We start from the raw sequence: 17634 nt of genomic DNA, 5'->3' as shown, positions 1-17634 counted from the left end.
AGATATCTTCAGATGATGTGATGGAGTGTAGTGCAGAATGAGTGGGAGGACCCAGCCTATCTGAGGGAGGTCAACTAAGAATTCTGGAAGAAGAGATGAGTCCTGATTTGAGTCCTGAAAATTGGGTAGACATTAGCCAGGGGAAGATGAACTAGAAAGCACGGGGTACTTACTTGAAGGTAAAAGAGAGCTTAGTGCAGTGAAAACTTGACTGTGCCCTTAATGTACTTATGTGACTTATACACTTATATTTATACTTATATTTACTATATTTATGTTTATACTTATATTTACTATATTTATTTATATTTACTTATACACATATTACTTATATTTCCCACTTGAATTTATCAAGTCAGCAGGTTTGGGCTTGACCTAATTCGTAAGATTGATGGGATAAGCCTATTTCTACTTGAATAAATTTATTTGTTGAATGAATTCATGCATGTCCTTTGCAAAAAGCAAAAGCAAAGAAATCATGAGACTTCATGTGTACCCCCGTTCGACATCCCACCCCACCCCACCCTACCCTACACAGATCTGTGTCTTGGTCTTAGGTGATTGGTATTCTTCTTAAATTCCCTGCCAACCCAGATCCCACAGAAAGGAAAATAAAGGCATCATCCCTCAAATTATTTCACTCATGTATGATCTACTGAATGATTTGCACATGAACTTTTAGTTTTAGGTTTTTTGAAAGAAATAAAAAAGTATAGTGAATATTACAACAAAACTTATATTCAATCAGAATTTTATTACTATTAATATTTTGTCATTTTGCTTCCAATAGTTTCATATTTTAGAAGAAATGAAACATTATGGATATAGCTCTAGTTCTCTTTAGCCGCTGTCCTAGTCCCATCCTAGAGCCTCCAAGGACAACAACTCTTATGAGTTTGGCACGTGCTTTTATTTCCGTTCTAGTTCGCATACTTTTATAGACAAATATGGGCATGCTCAAACAATGTATAGATTTTTTTGATGTGTGATTATTATTAATTTTTTTATTATGGAATATTTCAAATAAGTACGAGAATAGAATCGTCTAATGAAAACCCACGTAACCATCGTCTAGCTTCAGCAATTATCAACTGAGGACCAATCTTGTTTCATGTATGTCCCCACCCACTTAGCCTCCAAATACTCTTGATTATTTTGAAGCAAATCTCTGTCATAATATCATTTCCTCAGTATATATATTTACTGTGTATTTCTAGATGGTAATGAATTTTTTAGCACATAACCACACTACAATTATCACCACTAAAAATCCAAAATAATTCCTTATTCTTATAAATATCCAGTTTTATTTTTCTCCAGTTGTCTCCTAATATTTATTGTATGGTTTGTTAAAGCCAGGATCCTGTAAGCCCATTGTTCGGAATTGATTTCTATGTCTCTTAAGTATCTTTCAAGTTATAGGTCTTCCACCTATTATGTTCTAGCTATTTATTTGTTCAAAAAAGCACGTTATTTGTTCTGTAATTTCCCACAGTTGGAATTTGCTGATTTTATCCATGTGGAGACTTTTAACATGTTCTTCCATGCCTCTATTTCCTACAAACAGGTAATTACATCTAGAGGCTGGATCAGATTCAGGTTTGTTATTTTGGACAAGACTTCCTCATAGCTGGTATTGTACTTCTTCAGGAGACACCTGATGTCTGGTTGTCTCTTTTTTTTCATTAGCAGTAATTGAAGGTCATTGCCTAGACATATAATTTCTTTAGGAGTTATAAAATGGTGCTATCCTAATTTTTCCTTCCTATTTTATTTATCGACGATGCATGTATGATTTTTTTTGGTGTCTGATGTCATATTGTAGATATCCTTAGTGTATTTTTTGTTATTGTTCATCTGTCCGTGCTGACAAAGAAATATTAATGAATTCCCTGTAGCTTCTTTATGGCATTCCATCTCATAGCTCTATGACCATTTATCATTTCTCGTATTGTTGGCCATTTAGATTGTTTCGAAATTTTTGCTAATACCAACAAAACTGCAGGGAACTTCCTTGTAATGATCTTGTGGTGCCTATGAGCCAGAGTTTCTCCAGAAGTTGAATGTTTAGGTCACATGTTCAGTTGATTTTCAATTTTACTAGGTGCTGCCAAATTCTTCTCCACTTTTCCTAAATCCTTCTCAATACCAAATGTTGTCAGATTTATTTTTGCCAACTGTCTGTGTAAAAACTATCTCCATGTTATTTTAAATTTCATTTCCACAATAACCAATACGTTTTTTTAAATTGACCATTCAGATATTCTCCTCTACAAATTGCCTTTTAAATTGTCTTGACCATTTTGTCACTGATATTTTATCTTTTGCATAGTGATTTCCAGAGCTCCTCTTTGTAGCCGGAGTATACAATCTTTGATTGATTTAGTTATTGCAGACATTTTCTCCCCATCTTTTTTTGTTTAAACATATTTATTTTTTCTGTCGCTGCTAAAAAAAAAAAAAAATCTAGCACAGTGTTTAAGAGTAAAGATGGTGGTGTCAGACGACCTGAATTCACATCACAACTCTAGAAGTTCCTAGCTGTGAAGCCCTAATCCAATTAACTTATGTCTCTGTACCTAAACATTCTCATATGTGAAATGGGAGCAAAAACAACTGTCTCTTGCCTTCTGCTCAATTTTGCTGTGAACCTAAGACTGCTCTAAAAAATACAGTTTTTTAAAGGAAAAAATAATATCTACCTTGTAGGGATACTACCTCATGAAGACCTAATGAGATATGACATACAGGCCCTATCGACAGCGCCTCACTCATCGAGGTGCTCACTTAAAGTTACTATTGTTGTTTTCTTCAAACATAATTTAAAGTTTAATGTAGCTGAATTTATATATCTTTTCTTGAATGATTTTGGATCACATGGACACTTTGAGCATCTTTCTATTTTTTCTAGGTTTTTTGCTTGTCGAGAGGACTAGTAATGTTTACTGTTATTGCTATAAAATAATAAGGGCAGAAGCAGCTACATTTATTGAGTGTTTTCTATGTGCCAGACACAGGGCTGGGCTCTGTATCCACCTTATATAATTAATTATTCACAATAACTCAACAGTGGTTATCACCCCATTTCAGAGGTGAGGAAATAGAGGCTTAGAAAGATTAAAATAAAAAAGCTAGCAAATGAAGCAGCAACATTTTAGACTACATATTAACCATTTGTTACTTTCTATCTTAAGGGAAAAAGTAAGAGTTAGATTTAGTGTCAAATATTACAGCTGCAAGAACCTAGAACTGGGAGGTGGCGAGTTGGTTTCTTGGCCATTTTCTGCTACCAGTATTTCACCTCTCTTGGCTTTAGTGGCCTTGTCAGGGTAATGAGAAGGCAAAACATGACCACTGAGATTCTTCCGAGCTCTAAGATGCTCTGGTTCTTATAAAAAGTTACACCCATAGAGACGATCTGTGTGGTGCTGTTTAAAATTGTGACAACCTAAATATCCAACAATAGAGAATAGGCTAAGTAAATTGTGGGACAATAATTTAATGAAATAGTATGCCACCATTTAATTGGCAAATATGAAAACTGAAAAATGAAAATATTCTTTTGATATATTATTAAATAAAGAAAATATTCTGTTACGCTTGCAGCTATGTAAAATTATGCATTCAGAAGTACAAAGATGTGCAACTGTTGTATAGTAAAGAATTTGGCTGTTTTTTTCCTCAGTTCCTGGGAGGTAACCTCTAAAATCTTGAAATTTCCTGAGTGAGAAGAGTGTCTTCATTAATCACGCACACCTTGGATCACATCTGAGTTTATGCTAATGAGATGACCCAGAGGTCATGGTAACCCCCAAATTTGTAGCCAGTTTTGAGAAGTACAGGTGGCTTGGGGACCTCTGAACTTGTGGCTAGATTCTGATGTGAGGACAATCTTTTGGGACCTCTGCTCTTAACTTGTGGAGTCTACACAAACTCTGGGCAGTTGGTGCCAGAATTGCATTGCAGTATTGCAACAACCATTTTGAAAAACTGTCTGGCAGTACCTATTAAAGCTTACCCTGTGCATATCCTACAACTTAGGAATTTAATCCTAGATATATACCTCAGAGAAATGACTGCTGTATCCAACAAAATACGTGCTCACAAATATTTGTAGTAGCTTTATTCACAGTGGATTCAAACTGAAAAGAACTCAAATATCCAACTGTAGAGTTGGCAAACAGTTGTGGTATGGTCATACTATAGAATACTATATAGCAATGAAAAAATGAACAAAGTACTCACAGACACAATGTTAAATGAAAGAAACCAGACACCCAAGAATGAATACTGTATAATTACATTTTTATGATGTATAAAAGCAGGCCAAAATAATCTATGTTGATAGATCTCATAATAGTGGTTACCACTGGAGGGTATTGATAGGGCAGGAGCAGGACTGGGAACCTTCTAAAATGCTTAAAATGTTCTCTATCTGTATTGGGATGGTGATAACATGAGAGTATGCATATGTTAAAAAAATTAACTGATAATACACTTAAGATGGGTGCACGTTTTTGTAAATAAGTTATACGTCCATTTAAAAAGTTAAATAAAAGGGACTAAAGTTGCAGATGTTTCAAAAGGACAGATTTGTTGTAGGAGTGGGATTATTAGGAATTTTTTATTAATGTTTTCTAATGTATGAATATAAGTAATAAAACACAAATTTTACTAACTTATAGTTGATGTAATAAATCCACCAGGATCTCTACTCAGTGTCACTGAATACTATGAAGTCATGAATATCCAGGATAATGGATATCACAAAGCTTTATTGTGGTACCTGTGAGAGGCAGGGGACAGAGTGGGAGGCAGTGGATCTTAGCTGGCTCTGCCATTTATTAGTTGTGTCATGTTAGGCAAGGGGCGAGAGCTCCTCAGTAAGTTGTTAGGATAGAAATAATGCTTATAAACATAAAAACACACAGTAAGTACCCATAAGTGTAACCTTTAGAGTTATTGTTGCTGGTCTTTGTTACATAGAAATACCAACTGAGAGAGACAGCCTTTATATTTCTGGGCTTCTAAACTTCCTGGCATTTAAGTTCTTATGCTTTGATTTTAAAACTGAAAGCCACAATATTAATAGGAACAGAAAGAGAGACCGTCTCTTAGAGCAGGCCATGTAAGCTCAGGGTTAAGCTTCATCCTCCCTGGGAATGCAGCAGGCATCCTAGAGCAGGGACTCTTGAGCAGTGGCTGCTCTACCTGTGGCTGTCCCTTGTACACTCATTTACAAATCAATTTAGCAGAATGCCCAGAGGGGAGGGGAGGGAAAAGCTAGGCCTGAGATAGAAATGCAAAGTTCCTTGAGCCTGAAATGAAGAAAAACATATTCATTTGGCTTTAAATAAGGCCATAGGCTGAGTTCGAAATTGAATTTTAGTCTAGAGTTTGGGTAAGCATATCAATAGATAGTGTATCATTCTTCACTTTGTTTGTTTTGGGGAGTTGGATGATGTAGTTAGAATATTTTAGCTTTCAAAATATTCCTCTTTAGAAATTAGACAAATATGTCTTAAAAATGGTAGAGTTTACCATTTCTTTTAGTTTTTAATTCAGTGCTACATAGGTTAAGTGAAATGCATTGCAGCTTTTATGGATCCGATTTCTATGTATTCCAGTTTTAGTTTAATATCTTTACTTTTGTACTAAAGGCTTTACGTTTTATTCACATTTTTATAATGATTTTATTTTCCCAGGTCGCTGTTTTCTAAAATGTATGCATTGAACAAGGATGCTAAATTTAAAAACAAAGAAAACAACAAAAGCTTTGTTATATTATTTTAGAAATCATTTATTTAAAACAGATATTTTTATTGTGAGACATCTCAGAGAATTTAATATTTTATTGTGCACTGTGAATGTTCAGGCTGTAGTACCTAGATTTCCTACAACTTAATTTGGCCCCAAACCCCTCTTTTCTTACCTACACACACTGGTATCTCTTGAGATTGATTTTCTAGAAAACTCCAAACATTAATATGCATATACACAATAAGATGTGATTGTTTTGACGGATCAGACCTATTGGTTCATGGGGGGGAGGCAACATATATGACTTTCTTTTTAAACAAAATATTTGATTATAATGGTAAATAATGTTATGTTTTAGACAAAATGATCAAAGTGGCCGTGTGTGTGTCCCCTGAGTTGATAGTAGATGCTACTTTTAGTTACATACCATGTGGTATCATTTAATTAACTATTCACAACAGAACTGGTTAGTATTTACATTTTTGCCCTTTCATAATTCCTTGTTGTCAACGGTTTTACATATATTTACAGATGTATATATTAGAGAGGTGAATATGATTTATGTTCGTTAATAAAGGCATTAAACATCATTTTGTTGTACTAGAGTCCTAAAATGATAAAAGATAATTACTTTTGTTGGTGTAGCTATAGATTATGAAATCCATCTTTAAAATATAATTCAGTTAAGTGGCTTTTTTTTAAGTACACTGGGAAATAAAATTGTCTCTGAAGAAGAATACACTATTTTGCATTTTGAAATTTGATTTTATAGTCACAGTGATGAGAACATCATTCAATTCAAACAAAAGAATTAAATCTAGAGAATATGCCACATTTGCATGAAGTGTCTACTTCCAAAATACCTCCTACACAAATTTGGACTGAATGTGCTCCTTGCTTCGCCAGTGTTACTGAAAGACCAAAATAATATGATGCTCACCAATATAGGATAAAAACTCAGTACTGCCTATTGTCAGAGAGCATCTTTAATATAAATGTGTAGTTCATTTTTATTTCATGATATTATCATAAGAGAACTTCAATATTCCTAAATAGGTTGTAGGCATAATTCACCTTATTCTCTGATAGAAATGGGCCCATTTATGCACAGAACAGATGCAATATAGTATGATGAGACAACTACCTCTAAGTCAGTGACCTCTTTCTGCTTTTAATTTTCCTTAGCTGTTGGCTGAAAGGGAAATTATCCCCACCGTGTTCTCTGTGATTGTCGTCATAGAAGGATTGTGATGGTATGTTTCAAGTAGTATAAGAGTGATCCTGGGAAGCAGAATGAAGGCTACGAAGCAGCCTGGGTTCACACATTTGTGTGGCTGTTGACTTTCTCAGGCTTTGTGCATTGTCCATTTTGGTTCTGAGGAGCTAGGAGTGAGATGGGGTTGAGGGAAGTTTGGAAGCTTAGCTGGGGTGGGGGACTTTGAGAAGTATATATATATACTCTCCCCCTCTCTCTCTCTTTCTCTCTCTCTCTCTCTATATATATAGAAACCTGTACCATGCTCTGTAAACTTTCGTACTGCTGTCTGACAGGAGATCCAAGCTAAGGAAAAGAGACTGTCATTTTAAATTAATTTTTAATGTCTGGATTAAGATGCTGAACTAAATTTATTTATTTATTTATTTATTTATTTATTTATTTATTTATTTATTTTGTGAGGAAGATCAGTCCTGAGCTAACATCCATGCTAATCCTCCTCTTTTTGCTGAGGAAGACTGGGTCTGAGCTAACATCTATTGCCAATCCTCCTCCTTTTTTTTACCCCCCAAAGCCCCAGTAGATAGTTGTATGTCATAGTTGCGCATCCTTCTAGTTGCTGTAGGTGGGACGTGGCCTCAGCGTGGCCGGAGAAGCAGTGCGTCGGTGCGCGCCCGGGATCCGAACCCGGGCCGCCAGTAGCAGAGCGCGCACACTTAACTCTAAGCCATGGGGCCGGCCCTGAACTAAATTTAGGAATGATTTTTAGATTATGTATTAAGACTTGAAAAGACTACGGAATTTACTGGAAATAATTCAAATGTTCATCAACTGACAAATGCACAGACACATTGTGGTACATCCATACAAAGGAATATGACTCAGCAACAAAAAGGAATAAGCTACCGATACATGCAACAATATGGATGAGTCTTAAAAGCGTTATACTGAATGAAAGATGCCAGACACAAAAGACCACATAGTGTATGATTCCCTTTATATGAACTTTGAGAAAAGGCAAAAATATAATGATAGAAAGCAGACCAGTGGTTTCAGAGGCTGGGGGTGGGAGGCAGGGATTGACCACAGAGGGGCAGCAGGGAACTTTTCCAAGTAATGGAAGTATTCTATGTGATGATTAGTGTTACTGTATGTATTTGTCAAATCTTATCAAATTCTACACTTAACTTTCGTGAATTTTATTATATGTAAATTATATCTGAATAAAAGTGGTTAGAAAGAAAGCATGGTAGAATTCACTAGTAAAGGGGGAGAGGATCCTAGAATTTGTTAATACCTGAAAGTGACCAGAAAAATCACAGACAGCTGAATTTTATCCAGAATCTGAGCAAGGATTAACATCAGGTAAAACATTTAAAGTGATGGTGGAGGATAAAAATGATTACACCCATGAGATCTTCTTGATCGTTGTAGCTGTTTAATGTATAAACTACCTAGCCTAGTGCTTAGCACATAGAAATCACTTAATAAAAGCCCAGTGCTATTATTTTTATTATTGTTATTATTTAGAACAGTACATTAAGAGTGCCTAGACAACTTAATAGGAGTTGTGAATATAGACAGAAATTTCTTCCTACCTACCAGTGTAGAGAGCCTATGAGTAAACTGGTTGTGATGATTTGAAATACAGAAAACGAGGTGGAATTTATCAATGATTTGTTTAGGGTAATTAACAAACTACAACGTGTCACAGAAGCTGAATATTACAGCATCATTTCACAGACATATTCTTAGCATTTTTATGTGTGTCAAAGCATCTCTGAGCTGTCTCAACCCATTGTGAGGGCTCTTATAAGAACTTTGTATCTGATGAGAGTTAAGAGTTCTAAAGTTTGCAGACATTCAACAGAAATAATGGCTATATGTATAACATTTAAATTATTTTGAAATGTTTTTTGGTTACATGAGAAATTGGTAGTGTGCCAACAATTCATGTTAACGATCTTCACATATGCTGCAATAGAGAAAATATAATTGTCAACATTTATTGACTTCTTAATATGCCTGTGCCCAGCACTGACTTTGCTAAGTGAATTTTATGAATTATCACTTTTAAACCTCATCACAACCTTAAGAGATAGACACAGATAAACAAAGAGGTTGCACAACTATTAAGAAGTTCATCAAAATTTTTATATGATTCTAACAGTTGAGAACCACTGATGTGGACTGTAGGGCAAAGCTTGGTGAGGAGACATTGTTTTATCAGAGTTGGATTGCTGACACTCTATTTTTGGTGTTGCTTGTCCTGTCCTGGGAATATGGGATGGAGAGAGATAACTGACCTCTGGCCCAAACTCTCTGAACCTCAAATAATAAGGCCATAGGATAGCAGTATATATTAAGTGGTCAATAAATGATTGTTGAATGAATTCATAGCTCTGTATGTTTGAATTCTTAGAAAGCAGGATTTGTATACTATATTCTTAAGATAGAAAAGTTATCTAGCATAGCATAAGGTTAATGTTGGATAATGGTGCATCATTTATTTTCAGAGCTGCTCGTGTGACCAAGTCTACGTCAAGTCCATTTTGGGGCAATGGTATGGACACACTTCTGTGTAAGATTACTGGCATTTGCAATAACTAGAGTTTTGATAAACCTTTAATTATATTTTAGGATTATCAAACTGAGATAATTGTTGATCCTAAATGAGAAAAACGGTTAGTATGCAGATTCTAATGGGTACATTTATCATTTCCTTATAATACTGGGCTTCGAGCTTATTGTTGTCTACTTTCCAAGAAAGTAGAAATGCTGTTTCTTAGAATAAAAATGTTTTTTATAATGTGAGCAGTAGATTGAAGCTGTACAGATTGGCTCTTTAATGAAATAGGCAACATTCCAATGGAACTGACAATGTTTATTCCTATTTGTTGTATTTTTTTTCTCATTACAGATGGACCCAATTCAGAAAGCTGTAATAAATCATACATTCGGGGTTCCTCTTCCTCATCGAAGAAAGCAAATCATATCATGCAACATTTGCCAGTTGAGATTTAATTCCGATGTAAGTTTATCATTCAGTATTCACTAAAAAAATGTATTATGCAATTTTAATCTTGCTGAAGAGATTTTTTAAACATTTTTCTCCAATAACTGAGCATGTCACAATTCAAAGATAACATTTTAACTCCTTATGTGCTTTAATTTTGGAGTTTATTATATTATGTTTGGTTGTTTACTATGGAAAAATCACACATATGCAGTCTTATATACTTGCAGTTTAATGGTATTTTTTTTAGTCTCTTGGGAATGCTAAATTTATGTAATACACTTTCCCTTTGAGGAATAGTCAAATTTAGGACCAATGAAGCTTTCAGTAAATTGCACCTCTGAAATAAGATAGATCCCAAGTTATATTACAAGGCCAAGATTTTGGCTTTGTAAATTGTTTTTGCCAGCATTGGTGGTCTCCAATTCCAGATTAGCCTTTGTCTCCTTAATTGTATTTGTGTTAGACCTCTCAAGTTACAGTCCTGGAAGAATTGGCATTTTAACAGGGCATCCTAAAGACCTCAAAGCACTCGAGCCCCTAACAGATAAAACCTAAGTGGAGAACGTGACAGAAGGGAGACATTTGTGGACCTGACCAGTGCTTTGCAAATTATTTGCAGAGAGTTATTTACATCTTTCATACCTTTTCTAAGGATCAACGTGGACTCTGGATTCATCACAGTGAAGCTAATTTTGGCTGTGGCCAATGTAAAAAATACTGCCTCCTCCCCCTAACTTGCTTTGGTGTGAAGCTGGTGCTGAGAGATACAGAAAAGAGAGGAAATGATGGTTTGGAAAAAATAAGAATTGAACACCTTGTTGGCACTCTAGGCAAAGAGCGGACCCCATCCTATCAAAATGGCCCCTCCAAGGTGGCATTATCTTGCCCTAAATTGTTACGCAGTGTGGAGATGACCAAACAGGTGTGGATTCTGGAGAATGTTAGGCCTTCTAACATTAATCTCCCAAGTGGGTCCCTTCGGTGCTCTGGTGATGAGAATAGCATGAGATAATCAGGCACAGGAAATAGATGTGGCATAAATAACGTGGCTTTTTTCTTTTGTGAGAACATTTCATCTTGTATAAGGATTGCTAATGTCTTATGAACTTATACCTGCTAGGACAATCATCAGGTAATTTTATAACATTCCGTCTGATGGCTTAAAAAAGAGAAGAGTAGATTGCCGGCATAGTACCTGAATGGTATTTGCTGCTGTAAAAAAGAATACACTAAACATACAGCATTTTATTTGAAGGAATTTTTTTTGGTGTTTTGTTTTGTTGTTTATTTTTTAATGCTGAGCGGCTTGATTTGATTTGCATTTTATGAAATTTACTATAGTTTAATTTATCAACAAAAAATGTATTCAAGTAATGAATGTTATGTAATAATCTCTTCCAGCTGTTGTAAAAAAAAAAAAAAAGGAGGAGTCCTCCCGACGTGTAAAGAAGAGTTCTGAACTCAATAATTGCAATTTTGATCATTTCTAAACACTCAGTGAACATTCATATAGTTCCATAATTGTTAATTTAAGTGGCTCCTTCTTGGTTTCTTTTCTTCTTAAATCATATTGATATTTCATTTTGGAACTAATCAGATAATGATGCAAAAGTCTCCCAGGAGCCATGTTGCCAGCTTCTTTCATCTAATTCGGGCTATTTCAGATATCCCCCTGCCAACGATTTTACTATCAGTATTCTCCCCTGTATTAAGAAAACTTCCTGTAAACTGAGAGTCAGAAAGAGACTTTAAGCGCATGGAACCCAATCTGCTAGTAAATGTAAGAAAACCATCTGCCACATCCAGGCTAGGTCTTTTGGTTGATTATCCCCAGTGATGGGTTACTCCTCACTTCAGGATAGTTGTTCCATTTTTTTATTTTTTAGTGTTTCTAATCCTAGTGATGGATAGCTAAGCCATGTTTGAAGACTTTAGAAATATTGTCAGATGTGCTTTAAGAAACGTATGTGTGTACATATATGATTATTAACATTAACATAAAGAACATAAAGAACATTTATACACTTCTTTTCTAAAATGTAATTTTATTATGTATTTTCTTGGTAAGAGAGAATAGCAATTTATTTTGCTAATGAAGTTTCAAGATGATATAGGAATCAATATGTATTTGTTAGAGACAATTGCTTCTCATTCTCACAACTTTGCCTTCAGGTTTTTCTGGCATCTGGTAAAAGGAAAATGGCCAAGATATTTGGGAGATTTAGACTAATCAGTCTGGGTCATAATTAACGCAATTAATTAATTAATTATGCAATTAATGCAATTGCAGTCTTGACCGTTCAACTGGATGGTTACTGTATTAATCTTCTATTGCTGCTTTAACAAATTACCACAAACTTAATGGTTTAAAACAACACAAATGTATTATTTTATAGTTCTAGAAGTGAGAAGTCAGAAATGGGTCTCACTGGGCTACAGTCAAGGTGTCAGCAGGGTTATGTTCCTTCTGGAGGCTCTAGGAGGGGATTCAGTTCTTTGCCCTTCTTTTCCAGCTTCTAGAGGCTGCCTTCTTCCTTGGCTCCTGACTCCCTTCTATCTTCAAAGCCAGCAATGGCTGATCACATCCTTCTCACATCGAAGTACTCTGACTATCACTCTTCTGTCTTCCTCTTCCACATTTAAGGACCCTTGTGATCACAGTGGACCCAACTGGATAATCCAGGATAATTTCTCATCTCATCTGATGAACAACCTAATTTCATCTGCTCACTTAATGCCCCTTTGTCATGTAACGTGTTCATAGTTTCCAGGGATTAGGAGTTAAATATCGTTATTCTGCCTTCCACAGATAACTCATCTGGATCGTTGACTTAAGTTTGAGCTGAATTTCATGACCACTTGAATTTGTCGGATAATTACCCAGTCCAGTTTTGTTGGTCTATATAAACTGGACACATGTGAATTCACTGCCCTCACATTTTTTCTTATCTTGAACCTTGAATATAAATTCAGTACGCGTGGCTAATTTTTTAAATTGTACTTTTTTTTTAAATAGGAAGATCCAATATAATTGAATTTATAAATGACATGGCAACATTTTAACTGTAATTTACAAACAAAACATAATTATTGAAATGCGGAAGTAGAAACTCCTTTAGAGACTTTAAAAATGTCTCTGTAGCACTATTATGTAAAAAAGGGGAACTAATGTGCTGGAAGTATTAGATTTGTGTACTTATTGACCCGTCATATCCATAGATACTAATTTTATGAACTATTTAGTACTGAATGCCAAGATTAATTGAATTTATCATCTCTTCATCCATATATAAGAAAATAATCTCTAAATTAAGAGAAAATATGTATGTATATATCGTATTGGATCATTTTAATCCCAATACAACTTCCTCTTTGCTCTTTCTAGGTAAATCTGGAATTTACCTTCCTACTTCCATTCTTAAACCTACAATCTTCCTGGAAAAATAACACTGTAATTCACTTGTATGCTTGGTAGAGACCTCTATCACATAGGAAAATATTTTTGCCTTATGAACCTTTTTACATTTCAAAGCTTCTTCTCCTTCCAATGAAAATAATAGCTTGTAGTTCTTTTCATCTCTGCATCATGAAAATTCAATTTCCTTTCCCTCTAAGCTTTTATTTATTTTTTTAACCCTTCATATTATAAACTCTGTAGTTTGGTGTTATACCATACCTGTTTTCTGTACAGTACATTTTCCATTTTTGGCCCTGCAGACATCTTTTTAAATGGTACATTATATTGTATGCACTTTAAATCAGATTGTCTTCTCCTGGCGTAGGCTTTTTCTTTAAAAAAACTCTTCTCAACATTTATATGAAACACACATGGGGTTATGCAAAAAGCTTCCAATTAAAGACTGAAAGGTTGTAATTTGTCCAATTATTTTATCAGCATCTTAAAATAAGCATAAATTACCATTGGCCTGTGCAAGTTAGTAAGTGTGCCTTTGAAAGACAACTTGTAGCAGGGCCAGCCTGGATGTAAGATTATTAAGTGAAGTAGAGAATGATTACTCAGTGACTGTTTATAGAATGGAAAATAAGATCTCAGTCTCCAAACTAAGGAATCAAAAACTTGTAGCATCTAAGGGTCACTATGGTTAACCTCCGAACAACAGTATTTCATAATATGTTAGAGACAGAAGAAAACCTTTGCTATTTTCACATATGGAAACTGAGGTGCGAAGAGTATAGGAGACTTGTACAAGGCCACCTGGCCAGCAGCTGGCGAAGCAGGGTCAATGTCCACTTGACCCTTGACTGGCTTTTTCTGTCTCACGTGGTCCAGTAGGGCAGCAAGAACCAACCATCCAGAGGTTCCAGTGGATCCTGCAACAATGGCGTGGATGGAGATCTGTGTGTTTCTTGCCCACACAGGCTGTGTCAGAGAGAGGGCCTGAGGGCTCCTTCCCTTATGGAACTAATTGGTTGTAGTCAGAGCTGATGTGGAAAGTCATTCACAGCCCAGTCTAGGCCTCACCCACAAGTACCCATGAGTGCTCTCAAATGGCATCACTCGCATTCAGTCACGTTCACAATGCAATCATAAACACAGTGAATATTTAAATATAAAAGCAAATTAACTGAACTATAATACAGTAGCAATGCGTCCTTTATGACTCAGGACTGTCAAGCATTAATTACCTCAGGGGACTGTTTGATAAACCAGAAGGAAAAACAACCTCCTTAGAAGATAACATTGCTTAAGACCTCGGATCCCTCCAAAGGGGGATCCTTGGGTTCATCACCAATGTAATCGATAAATACATTTTCCAATGGTGTTATAAAATAGAAATCATTATTATTGTTCTGCACTTTAGAATCCAGAAATTTAGTGAAACTAACAATATATCTGAATTTAATTCATATCTCTGTCATAACTTTCATAACCAAATGTGGCAATATAATCATGAAGTTGCTAATAGGAGTATTTTTCCTACCAAATTAGATAATTAAACTTTCTTAACATCATGTCTTAAGACACATCTTTTAAATCTTTAAATCAGTATTATTTATGGGGGCTGATATTTAAAGGAAATACTGCTTAGATGCAGAGAAAAACTAACAGTAGTTGTATTGGAGTTGAAGAACTATTCTTTTATTTCTTTCTACTTTTCTTTATTTTCCAAATTTCCTGTATAAGCATGCTTAAATTTTATAAAGGAAAAAGGAATTGTTGCATCTACTGTCCTATTATGGTTTATAAACTGCATGTTTTGTCCCAAATTATGAATTCCATTTTGAAGGCCTCAGATGCAATTTTCTAAATATTTCTTGCCTATTTCTGGCAGTGTCTGTGGTTTCAAAACATGCACAGGAGAGTTCATAGATATTGTTGTTTCATTCAGATTACAGCATTTTATTACATATCCTGGGAGAAAGGGTAATAAAAATATAGGCATCTAACCCCAAACCTAAAACAGCGTCCAGAGAAGCTGAGTGAAATGGTAGGAAAATTATTGAATCAGGAATTAGATAAAGATCTACCTTCTCTTAATTGGCATGTTCTTGGGCTCTCCGTTGAACTTACAGGTTCCACAATCATCTCATCTAAAATGACTAGCCGTTCTTTACAGTGACATTGTAAGGATTATAAAATAGAACATGTAGGCAATTAGATTATTAACTGTATAGTGAATGAAATGGAAAGGTCATTTTTATTTTATAGGATAAATAATGCAGTTACAATGGTTTTATTAACCATTATTACTTCTTACTTATTACATTATTATTATTAAATTACTTCTTAAGAAATATAGAAGTTTGAAAATATCTATCTTTAAGAAAAGTACTTGAAGGGATCTGCCCTGTTCTAAGTGTCTGTATTTAGTATATTTTTGTGTTGATTTGAGGTTCTCACTCCTAGTAAATCTTTACCTTTTACCTTTTAAAAACTGCAGAGACAACTTGTCCCTGGCAAAGCTGCTTTTATTAAAAACTCTCAACCTCTTTAAGTCTCTTGCTGCTGCTGCTGCTAAGTCCCAAAGGATCTTCTGAGGGACCCAGTTACAAATTAAATTTTCAAGCAGCTTTGAAGCATCTCTTTCATAAGAGAGCGTCCCCTGTTAGTCTCCAGGACTCACAGAGCTATTTAGAGCATTGGCCTAAGCACTGTGGCCTTCCCACGGGGTGCTTTTTTTTCTTCAAAAGCAGTTCTAAGGCAGAGCCATTCTGCTTCCATGAAAGAGGAGACACGTCTGGGACCTGATGAGGTTTGGTTGGGCAGTCAGGTCACCCTTGTGTGAGGAGCTAACTCTGGAGTGTGCGGCAATGGACTGTAGGTTGTGGCTGCATTTGAAACAAGTGACTGAGACATCTCTTTGGAAGGGCTTATCCTCTGAGTGTGCATTTGGGCCCAATTTCATCCTGCAACTTCACTGGCTTATACTTCTTGAATGGAGCCCACGGCTCTGTCAGGAATTCTCAGAAAACAAAACTTGAACAGAAAAAGCAAGAAAGAAACATTGGATCTGGCTGTTAGAGATTTCAGGAGAAAACGAGCCAGTCAAGAGCACAGGAATCTATTTAAGCAATGTGCTTCTTTGGCAGGCTTTTTAAAATAAAATTTCAGCATTGGAACATTTTAGGACTCGCTGAATCAGGCTTTGATATTTCAGAGTTTCATCTGTGAATGGAATGAAGGGTAAGGGTCTGAGGAAAGAGAAGTCTTTATAAAAAAATCCATCTTTCTCTGGGCTTCTTTTCTTTATAGACAAAGAAAAACAAAATAATAAAGTTTGCTTTTCTATCGAATGCTCTTGGACATGGAAAATTTCACCTTGCATGTCTAGAAAGAGAAAGTAGATTTTAGATATAATGAGTACTGTGAGCACCTCAGAGAATTGTATATTAGGACTTAGAGATGTCTGAGAAATCATTCTGTCCATTTTATAGATTGGATAGATGGAGAAACCAAAGGGCAGGATATTTAGTTGACTTTTTTAAGGTCAGCTAGTAGGCCTGGAAATAGTGCTTTTGTTTATCATATCAGGTGATATGTCCTGAGGGATATTTACTTGAGACTTGCATTGGTGTCAGCTGACAGTTTTCAGCTAAGACAATTGGTCACTTAAGTTCTACACACAATACAAGTTAATCAGGATTGATACCAGTAGTACATTCATTGCTAGATTGCTAGTAGTCCAGATTGCTAGAATATAGAAACACATTTCAAAATTGAGAGCCACTAAAAAGGGCAATACTGTTGTAAGTATTGAAGGGGGCGAGAGAGAATCTGTGCTGAGTGTCTGTTTTCATCAAATGCCACCTATTGTATGCAAAGAGTTTGAGAAGAGGGTTAAGCCTGGGCAAAGCGTGAGAGGACAGAAGGTGGCAGGGAGGGTAGAATGTGGTGAAGCAAGAGGTATGTTTCCAATTAAATGAACTAAAAGTTGTCCACGTGTCCCCAAAAGATGAGGCAAGAAGCCTATTAATGTTTGGAAAGTTCTACAAGTCTTAGATATCATTCAATAAATGTCGAATAAATAAATGAGTGACGTGCTCAAGACCAGAAACACTTTTCTTTATTGCCGTAACAAGAAAGTGAAGATAGAAACAGGAATCTCTAAGATGGTCTAAGTTTCAGCTTCCCTAAGGGCATTTAGAATAATTGCTACATTTTGATAAAAATGGCATT

At 35.5% G+C, this 17634-nt stretch overlaps 1 protein-coding gene across 1 annotated transcript in view; it reads left to right on the top strand.

Annotated features, from left to right (window-relative positions):
• LOC131413217 (zinc finger protein 385D) overlaps positions 1 to 17634 on the top strand; it is a 278387-nt gene that overhangs the window by 155563 nt on the left and 105190 nt on the right. The window contains exon 3 of the mRNA XM_058553843.1: positions 9897 to 10007. Within this exon, the coding sequence (XP_058409826.1) occupies positions 9897 to 10007 (111 nt within the window). The remainder of the gene's footprint in view (positions 1 to 9896; positions 10008 to 17634) is intronic.

The sequence above is a fragment of the Diceros bicornis genome, chromosome 2 (assembly GCF_020826845.1).
Source record: "Diceros bicornis minor isolate mBicDic1 chromosome 2, mDicBic1.mat.cur, whole genome shotgun sequence".
Classification (NCBI taxonomy): domain Eukaryota; kingdom Metazoa; phylum Chordata; class Mammalia; order Perissodactyla; family Rhinocerotidae; genus Diceros; species Diceros bicornis.
Note: the sequence above shows the minus strand (reverse complement) of the source record. Positions and strands in the feature narration are given on the sequence as shown.